At 41.1% G+C, this 13197-nt stretch overlaps 1 protein-coding gene across 2 annotated transcripts in view; it reads right to left on the bottom strand.

Annotated features, from left to right (window-relative positions):
- The window catches only part of TRAPPC9 (trafficking protein particle complex subunit 9), a 334050-nt gene that overhangs the window by 265842 nt on the left and 55011 nt on the right, over positions 1-13197 (bottom strand). For both annotated transcript variants that reach the window (XM_067467261.1, XM_067467262.1), the window contains 3 exons: positions 10462-10588; positions 7664-7796; positions 3360-3523 (listed from right to left, as the gene is read on the bottom strand). In XM_067467261.1, the coding sequence (XP_067323362.1) occupies positions 3360-3523; positions 7664-7796; positions 10462-10588 (424 nt within the window). The remainder of the gene's footprint in view (positions 1-3359; positions 3524-7663; positions 7797-10461; positions 10589-13197) is intronic.

Here is a 13197-nt window from a genome sequence, read left to right as displayed (position 1 = left end):
AGCATCCACTTTCCTTCCTTCTTTATCAGATGGTGTAGGATTTAACTTCTTGCCCTTTTGACCATTCACTACCTCAGCTATGACCGTATTAGGGATGGGCGGCCTAGCGATCCAGCTTGCTGAAGATACATCAATCCTATAAAGATTGTCCACCTTCCTTGGGATTGCTGGAGCCAATGAAGGAGAGCCTTCAGACGATTTAGTAAGCTTTAACAGGTAAGGTAGAGCTGGAAGTGCCGTTGAAGTCACAGATGCCTGTTGTTCAGCAGGGAACATCGGGTCTTCCACTGACTCTGGCTGTTTTGGAGTCGGAAGATCAAGTGCGCGAACCATTCTATTTATAAGCGAAGTGAACTTCGAGTATTCTTCATTGAGAGCATCTTGCTCTGATTCCTCATAATTATCTTGAATAATCACATCCTCTTCAGAGGATGGGCAGTCGTCCATCTGTTGCACCTCAGATTGTATTAGAGGTGTCAGCTGGTCTTGCAGAACTATTGGTTCTGAAGCAAGGGTGTGACTCTTCTTAGACTTAGTTGAATGTTTTTTCCCTTTTTGGGTTTGCCCATTAGAGGGCGCAGTGTGCACGTTATTGCTGGATGGGGGCCACTGCGTAAGCAATGGTGCTCCGCAGTAAAGCATCTGTCCATTCGGAGCCATCTGCCAGAAACCTCCCTGGCCCATAAAGGGAAGTGGGGGTAGAAACTGTCCACCTTGAAACATGCCCGCCTGGTTTGCAAACAACTGGGAGGGCTGGCATTGGTTCCCTTGAACCATTCCTCCCTGAGTCATAAAAGGATAAGCAGATTGGGGTTGACCTCCTTGGACAATTCCCCCATAGGGCATCAATGGAGGTAGTGGCTGGCAATTGCTACTCTGATTGCCAGTCCTCCCGTCCTGGCTGCCTTGAACAACACCAGTAGAGGATGGCTGATTTGGCATACATCTCCCTCTGGAGGCATGGGAATTACTCCCCGGGCTGTCATGTGCCCTCCCTCCTTTGCTTCGCTTCCTCAAGGGGGAGGAGCCCGAGCTAGAGGAGGAGTCGGAGGAGGAGCCTGAAATCCTCGGCGCCGAGCGGCTCCGACGCCGGCGTCCTCCATCTTTTGCTGCACTCCTCGATGGAGCTCGACCTCGAGCGCGCCGAGGAGTCATCTGGAGGGTTCCAACTGGCGAAGAGAGGGCCCTCGATACCGAAGCCACGGTATCATTGGGGCCTTGAGTGAGGATTGGTGTCGATGCCGAGGCCATCGATGGCGCCGCAGTTTTTGAACCCGTCTCAGCAGGTAATTGAAGGGTCGCTCCTTCATTCTTTTCCTCTTCGCGAGCCGTAAGCGCCATTTTACCGGGCGGTTGGCTCTGTAAAGCCATTTCTCCCTCCTTAGAGGGGTTTTGAGGCTTTTTTGTCTGAGAGCTTAGAGCCACTTCACCTCTTTCAGAGGGCTTACTGGCTTTAATCTTATGTAGTTTTATCACCTTTTTCTTCTTAATGGCCGGTTCGGCCTTATCAGAAGTGCCCTCTAATGGAGGGAGCAGAGCCTGTTCATACAGCGTCGCTTTTAACCGCAACTCTCTATTCTTCCTTGTTTGCGGAGTAAATGCTCTGCAAATGTCACATGGCTGGGAGAGATGTTCCTCTCCCAAACAAACAAGGCAATGTGAATGTGCATCATTGTCCGGATATTTATTCGGACACAAAGCACACTTCTTAAAGGAAGTTGTTGTCATTTTTAGAATAAAAGTCCTTTCGCTTTCCTTGATGCTGCCGTTTTTAGCGCGGATTGAAAGAACTGAGCGCAGCCTCTCAGGAGGGCTATTTATAGGGGGGAGAGGGGCGGGAGGGGCTGCTCCAACTGATCTTTAGTCTCGTGAACTTTCCGTTGCTGCCGGCGCGAGCGCCGGATATTACCATATATGTGTAAATTGCAGTGACCACGCAGGGAAACCTGAGGAAAAGGACTAAAAACCAAGAAACCTTTTTTTGGTTGGGCTGTGTAATCTATTCAGATTCTATACAAGAGTTTAGGTATTACTAGATAAATATGTAATGCTGCAAATAATGTTTTTCTTTGGAATAGTAGTGTTCCTACCAATAGTTATTCCACAGATGCTTTGTCAGCTTGCTTTGCATTGCTTCCAGTGTATCTGTCCGAACGTATCTCCCTCTACGTCTCAGCCCAGAATCTGAGATCATCTGGGGAGGCTCTGCTCTTGACCACCGCTATCACAAGTGAGGCTTGTGGGGACGAGGAGGAGGGCCTTCTCAGTGGTAGCCCTCCACCTGTGGAACTCACTCCCGGGGGAAATCAGGGCATCAACATCCCTCCTTGCCTTCAGGAGGAAGGTAAAGACATGGTTGTGGGAACAGGCCTTTGGGCATCCTGACAATTAGATATGGAAACCAGATGGATAGGACCGACAATTTGTGGAAATTGGAACTTAAACTATGAAACCGTGAAACGCTGACCATCAATGAGGTTTGTATTGATTTTATTGCTTTTATTGTTTTTACTGGTTTTATGGTTGTTTTTGCCGATAATAATTATTGCTTTCTGTTAATTGTTGTTATTGCTAAAATTGCTGTTGTTAACTGATGTTATTGTCCTTTGCTGTTATGTAATGCGGGCATCGAATTGTGCCTTGCTTTTGTAAGCCGCCCTGAGCCCCCCCCCCCCCCCCCCGCCGGGGTGAGAAGAGCGGGGTAGAAGCAACCAAAATAAATAAATAAATTCCAGGGCTGGATCTACACTGCCATATATATAATCTAGTATCTGATTCCAAGTTATCTGCTTTCAAATGGATTATATGAGTCAGCATTGCCATATAATCCAATTCAAAGCAGATAATCTGGAGTCAGAAACCGGATTATATGGCAGTGTAGAAGGGACCCAGAACTGCTAAAAGCCCAGTTCTCTTTTCCCAAAGGCACTGAACCTCCTTTGCAGGTCTCAAAAGTTGTTTTTTCCCTCTGCCTGAGCTGTAAGTTCTGCTGTTCCCGTTCTCTTCCTCAACCACAGTTGTGTCTGATATACTACATTCTATTTATCAGTGTGAATCTAAAAGCCCTGTACAATTTTTCGTCTATGTTTTTCAACAATGTATACTTTTTCCACATATTCCCTTATACAATTGCAGCCCATTTATCATGGAATGTCTTATGTTCAGTTGCTGCTACTACTATTATATGAAAAACCAATGCCTGAATGTTCTTGTTTTCTTTTTCTCCTTCTCAACTTTATTATTATGGCATGGCATTGTAGCGTATTATTGGACTGGAGGGAGCTCCTGAAATACCTGTAATCTTTCCAAGGCATCAAGAAAAATACAGAAGCAAAACAAACACAAAAACAAACCCACACCTTTTGTGTTGATCATCTTTGAAGTAACCTCCAGCTTCTCCAAAGGCTCAGTCCCAATATTTTCCAGTTTAATGATAAGCTGCTGTGTCTCACCATTATAAAGTTGAACAGACACACTGGTGGTAATTTCGTCTCCCGAGGAAGGCTGTAATGTGTGAGCAGACCTTCAAAAAATAGTGGAAAATGGTACATGAGTAAACAATGCATAAAACATTTTATAAAGCCAGAACAGAGTGAGCAAAAAGAATATGCAGTCCTTTCATTATTTTAAAAAAATATGATATACTGCCCAAATCAGTTATTATTATTCAACTTAATTTAACTTTTTTTGGAATTTGAGTTTTTCTTCTTCAGTGTAGAATAAGAAAGAATTCCCAACGCTTAAACATGGTTTTAAGTAGGAAATATTTCAGATCCTTGTTACTCTAGAAGCATATACTATATAAATAGTGCCTCTGCATATCTGATGTGACTTTCTCTTTTAATATATGCCTTTACTGTCCTACTCACATCTAAAGTGCGCCATTTCTTCTATATAGTATGTTTTGGCTTAAGGCAGACATCTGGTAAGTGAATTCTATATTGAAACCCTGCAGTTATGATGCATTTGAATCAAAAAGGTAAACATGTCTTCTGCCAACCTACATAAATTTGGATTTATTGAAAGGACTGCTAGTTCTGACACCCATTTTGCAAGGAGTTACTGTCACCAACAAACCCACCTTAAAAGTGAGCAATCTTAAACAATGCCTTCTTCATTGGTTTATTGGTTTTCTTACTAGCACAAAACTAAATATTAAATCCAGATCCCTTGATGGAAATCTATGCTGCTAACAAGTTGGAGCTGCTACCAAGTTTGCCCCTTTTAAAAACACCTTACAATGTGGGTCTGCCCGGGCTTGTCCCCATGTAAGCTTCTCAGAGTTCCTTAGGGGAGATGGAGGCGGGGTATAAAAATAAAGTTGTTGTTGTTGTTAGTAGTAGTAGTAGTAGTAGTAGTAGTATCAAAATTATTATTATTATTATCAAGCAGCTTGCAATCCCTTTATTTTATCAGTTTTAGATAAACTATTTTATGTGGTGGCCCCTCGGCTATGGAATGCCCTACCGGTTGACATCAGACAGGCCCCCTCGTTGCTGGCGTTTCGGAGGAAGGTCAAGACTTGGCTCTATGAGCAAGCATTTGGTTAATCAGTGCAACTGAACAACTGAACACAGGAAGTCGGTAAAACTGAACATAGGAATGGCACAAGGATTATGAGAATGGATCTTGTTCTGTTGAGGCGTTATGAATTGATAAGGAACTGATAATAATTGTTGATTTTGTTGTAATGTGTGATGTGTTTTTAACTGTATATTACTGTATAACTTGCACTGTGTAAACCGCATTGAGTCGCCTAATCTAGGCTGAAAAATGCGGTATAGAAGTAAAGCAAATAAATAAATAAATAAATAATGTTTTTGACACGAAATAAATAAATCAACACTTGTCCTTCCATGTTTTTCCCCCAAATCTAAAGCTGCCACTTTTCTTTTCTTTTTGACCTCAAGCCTTTTCCAATTCCATCTTAAAGACAAATTACATATATAAAAAATACTTATATCCATCTTAAATAAACTGTAATGTATAGCTAACCTGGAAGTATTCTACTTGTACTGTGTGAACTCAACACCAATTTTAAATGTTTTCTAAGATAAGTCATATATTCTCTGTTTAAAGTTCCTTTTGGATCCTTAAACTTTATACATAACCAAAATTGAACAATCATGTTGAGTAAAATTCTTCTTTCAGTGTCCATGCAGCAAACTAAAGTTGAGATGTTGCACTAGACCCTGATGTAGGGTTACAGCCTGTGCTGGATGGGGTCGCACTCCCCTTGAAGGCACAGGTTCGCAGCTTGGGTGTGATCCTGGATTCATCGTTGAGCCTGGATCCCCAGGTTTCAGCGGTGACCAGGGGAGCATTTGCACAGCTTAGGCTCGTGCGCCAGCTGCGCCCGTACCTTGGGAAGTCTGACTTGGCCACGGTGGTACACGCTCTGGTCACATCCCGCCTTGACTACTGCAACGCTCTCTATGTGGGGCTGCCCTTAAAGACGGCCCGGAAGCTTCAGCTAGTCCAGCGCGCGGCAGCCATGTTGTTAACAGGAGCAGGACGCAGGGAGCATACAACGCCCTTGTTGTTCCAGCTCCACTGGCTGCCAATTTGCTACCGGGCCCAATTTAAGGTGCTGGTGTTATCCTACAAAGCCCTAAACGGTTCCGGCCCAAAGTACCTTGCGGACCGCATCTCGGCCTATGAGCCCACGAGGACCTTGAGATCATCTGGGGAGGCCCTTCTCTCGATCCCGCCTGCCTCACAGGCGCGTCTGGCGGGGACGAGAGAGAGGGCCTTCTCGGTGGTGGCCCCCCGGCTGTGGAACTCCCTCCCTGCTGACATCAGACAGGCGCCCTCCCTTATGGCCTTTCGCAAGGGCCTGAAGACATGGCTTTTCGAGATGGCATTCAACTGAGTGCTATGTTATTGGAAATGACAACCGGAATGGATTACGACTACGAGATTGGTTATGATTCCACGATAAGACGGAGCGGATTATTTTAGTGTAATTAGATGTTGTGTATTAGTGATATGTTAGTTTTGTTGTCTTGGTTTCATTGTAAAATTGTCTTTTATGTGCTGTACACCGCCACGAGTCGCCCTAGGGCTGAGAGCGGCGGTTAATAAATGCAAGAAATAAATAAATAAAATAAAATAAAATCTGGCTTCTCAATGGACATCTGCATCAATAATGGAAACCAAGGATGTTTCAGTCAATATGGCACAATCAATCAGTTCTAGTTTTGCCTATTCCAATCATACTTTTAATAGAGCGTAGTTCTGAATTATTGGTGGGGGTGGAACCACATAAATGAGACTTGGTGGCAGGCATGTAGCCAGGGGAGGGGCTCGGGGGGCTTCAGCCCCCCCCCCCAAATTCTCATGGTGGTTCGCGAAAAGGCCTTACTGGTGCATTATTTAAACTGTTATGTTTATTAATATCATGATTTGATCACCATTCTCAATATATCCCATATGTATGGGGGTATTGGGGTAATGATACAAAAGGTTTGCTAGGCTAGACCTTCTTTCACTCAGACTCAGCCCCCCCCCCCGAAACTCAGCCCCCCCCAAACCCCCCCCCTGAAATTTTTTTAGCCCCTCCCGAAACGAAATCCTGGCTACGGGCCTGCTTGGTGGCCATGCCACCATTAATGCATCTTGCTGTTCTGCGCCTTTGTTCTCATCTAAGGAAACATATCTGTTTATTTTGCAATTTTCTGCAGAAGTAAACAAAAAAAACCTACTTGAAAAGGAGCTAAAACCTTCTGCATCTCAACAAACTCTTTCTGATGTAAAGCCCATTCTCTCAGATAGATTTTGTGCCTGCTTTGAATAGTCTTTCAAATATAATGTTAGTGACTTCATTGATTTCTGTCTACTTGTATTGATCTCAACCCTTCTTGGTTATTGGTATACAATGTTATAGTCATGTTGTCCACATGAATCTGTACATCCTGTCCCAGTATCACTGGGAGAGCCCGAGCAGTGCCAGTCTTACTACTTTCAGTTCCAAATAACTTATGGTGTGACTTCGAGCTTTCTTTTATTATTCTCCCTATAATGAATTACCTCTGCATTTGTGGAGACGTATGTTCATCGCTACAACCAGTTTCTTTTGTTCTGTGAGTGGTACTCCTCTGTTCCACAGTTTGTCCTGAATTCATCATCCTAGTTTGTCTCGGATCTTGTAGAAGACCTATTCTATAATGGCTTTTCCAACGTATCTGATGTGTAATTGTAGAAATGTCCTAATGCGAAACATTAGGAGACCTAAAATTCTCGCTGGAAACATCAGATCTGCTGTTCTTCATAAAAGCTCATTTGGTCTAATCTCTGCTCCCTCCTTTCAGTAAAACATTGCCCAAATATGCTGCCAACAAGTTGGAGCTGCTAACAAGTTTCCCCCTTTTAAAATTGAATTCCCTTTTGTATCAGATGTGCCTGGAATTGATGCTATTCTGAACCAAGATAGGACTCCATGGGATTGCCTTCAACTGATACTATTTGTAACAATAGCAGAATCTTCCAATACCTTCTACACATGTTAAATCGGAAAGATCCTTACTTTTATAATGGAATCCAATCATGGCGCACCGCAAAGTCACTTTGGATATTGATAAAGAATAGCAGCATATACATGCTTGACATTCAAAAACACGGATTCATTCAATGGGCACAGAAAATGAACACTCGGGATCCTTACCTTGGCAATGAAGTACTGATCTGTAATCTAGGTAAAGCCGGAATTACTTCCACTGTACAACCATTTGTCTTTATTCCTGGTAATTTATCCAGAAGGCAATCACTGAAGACTCCAAAGACTGAAGTGTGATAGCCTGTCAAGAAGAGAGATAAATGCGAGTCTCACTTTAGCTAAAGGTGTTAGAAATAAAGGTTGTTCCGTGGTTTATGAAAAATGAGTAAGTTTTAGCCTTCGCACACCAGCAATTCACTTGGGTCCTATTCATCAGTCAGCTAAGATACAATTAGTGACTGCCTATCAACAATTCCAAATTGTAACATAGCAATTGTTTATACAATTGTTCAGAAATTCCCCAAGTGGATATGAAGTCCTATTTGTCATTACAACATCCACAGACCCAGAGCTCAAGAACATAGATCAGGTGCTCTGACCTCAACAGCACTAGCTCATATCCCCACATCCCTGTTGCTGTAAAGATTTGCTGCTACTATAATCAGGTATCTTTCCATCATATTTGGGAAGTATCAAGGGATTGAATATTACTAAGTAACTCTAGACCAGTTTTTCTCAAACTGTGCTCCTCCAGATGTTTTGAACTTCAGGTCCCAGAAACCCTAGCGAGCTTACCAGCCGCTAGGAATTGTGAGAGCTGAAGTCCAAAACATCTGGAGGAGAACAGCTCTAGTATACTCTTTTAAAATAAATTATTTCTTTTTTTAAAAAGCCATCTATTTAAAAAGACATGTGGATACATTTTTGGAAGGCATTAACAAAAAATAATCAAATTGGGTGAAAGGCATTCTTGCCTCTTTGGCAGCAAAATCAACCTGAAAAAGAAGGTACATTAACGGAATACTTTATTTTTCAGGGATTTTTCTCATTATATAGGCCAAAAATAATAACAGTCTTTAAATTAGGGACTGCCTTTGACAACATCTAAAACAAAGATGAACATGAACCCTATATTGAGTTGCAGTCGGTAATAGGGTTATGCATTCGGAGTAAACCTTTACCCATTTCATGTCCCGGCTTTCGGTGGGGACTTCAATCCATTTTTTGGGAGTCTCCTGAAATTTATTATTTATTTATTACAGTCGCTTATACCCCGCCCTTCTCACCCCGAGGGGGACTCAGGGAGGCTTACACAACAAGGCAGGGAAGGCAGATATCTGTTTTTGCTCTAGGGTACCAAAAGATCCATTTTCTATCGGCCCACTATTTTAGGCATTTAAAGTGTTTTAATCTAGAGCAGAGGCGCTCAGCTGCAGGCATGTGCATACTTTAAATTTAGAGTTTTTTATAACCCGGTCTTCTCAACCTCCGGAGAGGGACTCAGGCCGGCTAACAACAGAGGATTCAATACAATAAGATCAAAACAAATATACATCATCAACATAAAATACATTAAAATACAGATCATACAAATTACAAAAAAGTCAGTTTTTAAAAAGTCAGTTTAAAGAGGCTTCTTGCCTGTTTCTACTCTAGAGGAAAGGTGCTTGGCTGTAGGCAGGCGTGCGTGCTTTCTGGGCCTGCACAACACACATGTACGCACTCTTTCCAAGACAAGGAGGCAAGTTTTCATTCTTACTCCAGAGGAGGTGCTTGACTGCAGGCAGGCATGCATGCTTTCTGGGCTAACACACCACACACACTCTCTCTTTCCAAGGCAAGGAGGCAAGTTCTCATTCTTACTCTAGAGGTGGTGCTTGACTGCAGGCAGGCATGCATGCTTTCTGGGCCTGCACGCCACACACGTAAGCACTGTTTCTAAGGCAAGGAGGCAAGTTCTCATTCTTACGCTAAAGGAAGCGCTTGGCTGCAGGCAGGCATGTGTGCTTTCTGGGCCTGCATGCCACCCATGTACTCATTCCAAGGCAGGGAGGCTTGGAGCACCACGTGCTAATGAAAAGCAGGCGAGGAGCCAGGATCACTTCCCACTTGCTTTTGTGTCGAACTGATTTTCGTACTGGGAGGTGCCCTCCCATTACATGCTCCTGAAGGAAAAATAGATGTACCGAAGGAAAACGGTCCCACAAACAACCCTAGTCAGTAATCCTCATCAACCCAATTCAAGGAAACTGGGCAAATGGACACATAATATCAACATTGATGGAAATCTTGGGCTTGCATAACATTCAATCTACCAATGCTACAAATCTGATTCTCACAGATTCTCATTGGGATACATTTTGCCTCAAATGATCTCATAGATAACCATGGGATAAACTGCTGCCACACACTCATTTCTTCTGCATTCTCTTTCTGTGATTCCTGCACAACCCAAAATCTACACCCAGCATGTCTGTCTGCAAGAAGCCATAGAAATAGGGATTTTTTTGGGTCCAGTCACACACTAGCTAAAAAAAGATTCTAACTTTCTCTTAAAAAAACAAACAAAACCTAAGCTTCTTATTTTATCCTTTCCAGTGATAGTTAACAAGTTTTTCTTGAGGAACAAGATTTGAACCTGAAATGTCTTTGTCAGTTTCAAAGGCAATTGGGTTATTTCAATATTCTCTTGCCAGATCAATTTATTCAATCTATATTTAAAGCAAAACCAAATAAAATTAAGAATAAATACTGCATAACAATGCATCACTATTTTCCTTTTATTGGCAACCCCTGCATGGCTGAGTAGAACTGTAGTAAGGTAACTAGGTAGATTCTTGTTCTCTCTTACACACATTCAAACACAGCAGGAGTGACCATCATATAACAATAACATTTACAATAGTTCACAGAAGTCTACGATTTTCATTCCAGAGAAATCCAAAGAAAATAGTTATAAGATTTACCATTAATGGTGATCTGTCCTGCAGACTGAGGAACACCAACAAGTGTTACCGGATAGAGACCAGATTCGGCTGGTAAAGAGAGAGCTGCAGGGAGGGATTCAAACTCCACTCCACTTGTCAGAAGGCCCTGAAACAGAGCCGAAGAAGAGTCTATTTAGCTTACATTAACAGCAGGCATGTGACAATAATGTAAATGAAACAATAAATTATGCATTTAATCAAGACAATTAAAATAATTAGTTAGGTCTAAATTATTTTAACCATTAAGTAACCACGTTAACAAGGAAGAAATAGTTGAAGCATCATATTATTTTATAGTGTGTTTGTGGAAACAGTAATTCTCATAATTCTAATAATTACATGCAATTTAATAATTCCAATAATTTGGGGCAATTTTTTAAAAAATTGAAAAGTGATGCTACTTATGCATTAGTTATTATTAATATAATAACTATTTCCATAGTATTCACTACAATAAGTAATGTTAGCTTATTTTCTATGTGAATTCTGATATGTTAGTGTTAATACTAAAGTCTTTATGCTTCAGGTCCAACCTATCTTCGAGACCGCATCTCCTTTTATGAACCGGCACGGGCTCTGAGATCTACCAAGGGGGCCCTTCTCTCAGACCCACCACCATCTCAAATATGGTCGGTTGGGATGAGAGGGAGGGCCTTCTCAGTGGTGGCTCGCCAGCTCTGGAATGCTCCCCTCCCCAGAGAGATTAGGTTAGCCCCCATTCTCAAAACCTTTCGATCTAGGCTAAAAACATGGCTTTTTAAATGGGCCTTTGACCTTAAGTAGACTGAAATGGGTGATGGAAGGACTGATTATTCACTCTGACAGTTTAGTTTGTTAATTGATGACAGCCAGTTTTATCCACAAGTATTTATGTTTTATAAATTTTAACAATTTTATTATGTGATGCTATGTGCATTTGTTGTGATTGTTGTTGTTGTTGATGATGATGATGATAATGATGATGATGATGAGGATGAGGATGATGATGATTATTATTATAGCTCTGAGCTGCTAGTAACAGAAACGCAGGTACTTCTGCATTTTTAAAATTTAAGGATTGACTATAATCGTTGTTAGCTTGCACCTTGTTATATTTTATTTGTGGTTATAATTTGTTTGTTATCTTCAAAACATTTTTCTAAAAAAGATGTATAAATATATTTCATACATCTATATTTGGTGTGAAACACTTCTGACTTGAACAAATACTCTGATACATCTTCGTGAGAGAGTGTGTGACAATAATAAAAGGTGAAACCAGTCACAAACGTGATACTGTATTATCAGTATAGTTTCACCTTTGAAAATATTCATTTACTATCAGCTAGCATTACGCGATTCGTACTTTCACAACATCATGAAAAGCAACTCCATCAGCATAACTAAATATTATAGGAAAAAATCTTGCAAAGCCAACATAAAACCAACTTGTTCTGCAACAGAACATGTTGTAACCACTACTGAATGAGCAACTAAAATAGTTGAACCTTCTATTGTAATAAAAAGAGGGAAATTGATTGTTGCCTTTATACAAATGATGCTTTAGAAACTCTGATTTACACCACATGTAAATATATGGATCCTGACAAGATTCAAAGCACATAAACTGAAATGAGATGTAGAGTATTGTCAGACACAGAACATGTGAATACATGGATCAGTACATAGGAAATCCTGTGTAAAAATATCTGAGAAGGAAATTACCATTTACTACTTGTGCCAGAAAATGAAGCATATTAACAAATACTTTGGAGAACAGGAAAAACTTAAACACCACTGAAATAGCATACTAAAGTGAAAACAGATCTAATAAGAAATAGAGTGCTCAATATTCTTATCAGAACAACTGAACAAGATTTTTGTCCCACACTGCCCTCTAGAGTGTATAATATTTGGCAATTAAGGTTAGTATGAATATTGATAGCTGAAATGTCCTAAAGGCACCAGGTTCTGTGTGATCTTGGAAGCGAAGCAGGGCCTGACCTGCTTAGTACTTGGATAGAAGATCACTGAGAAATGCCAAGGGCTGTTCGTTCATTTCAGAGGAACGAACTGGCAAACCATCTCAGAATCTTCCTTGCCTAAGAAAACCCTATGAAACTCATGGGCCGCTATAGGCCAACAGGAGACCCAAAGGCACACTTATATCAACAAAATAAAATTCTTAAAGTATCCGATAAAGCATGTTGGAGAGTGATTTCATCTGCCCTTATCTCCTTCTTACAGTTGTGACTTCAAATATTTGTTGTAATTTCAGGAAGATGACAACAGGAGTTTAGGAAAATGTGCATTAGCTGGAGAATGGAGGTACTACTTTAGTTCTTTTTCCATAACATATTGGAACTTGGACTCACTAAATGAAACTGAGAGGGATTACATGTGGTACTGACAAAAGGAAATGATTACTGAAATCAAAATCATTGCAGAAATAGTAATGGGATTTGGTATGCAACAATAACTGGTGGTCACAAGTTGCACAACTGTGGCAAAGTATGCTCATGTTTTTATCTGTTTGATAGATTGTTATGAATTTTAATTGCTTATATTCTTAGATTGTTTATATTTTTATGAGATGTGTTTTATTGTTTACCTGTGCGATATTGAATGTTTGCCGGATTTGATTGTAAGTGAACTATAAATCCCAACAACTACAACTCCCAAATGTCAAGATCTATTTTCCCCAAATTCCACCAGTGTTCAAATTTGGGCATACTG

Source organism: Anolis sagrei, chromosome 4 (genome assembly GCF_037176765.1).
Source record: "Anolis sagrei isolate rAnoSag1 chromosome 4, rAnoSag1.mat, whole genome shotgun sequence".
NCBI classification, from domain to species: Eukaryota; Metazoa; Chordata; class Lepidosauria; order Squamata; family Dactyloidae; genus Anolis; species Anolis sagrei.
The sequence above is the reverse complement of the archived record's forward strand: the minus strand, read 5'-3'. Positions and strand labels throughout refer to the sequence as shown.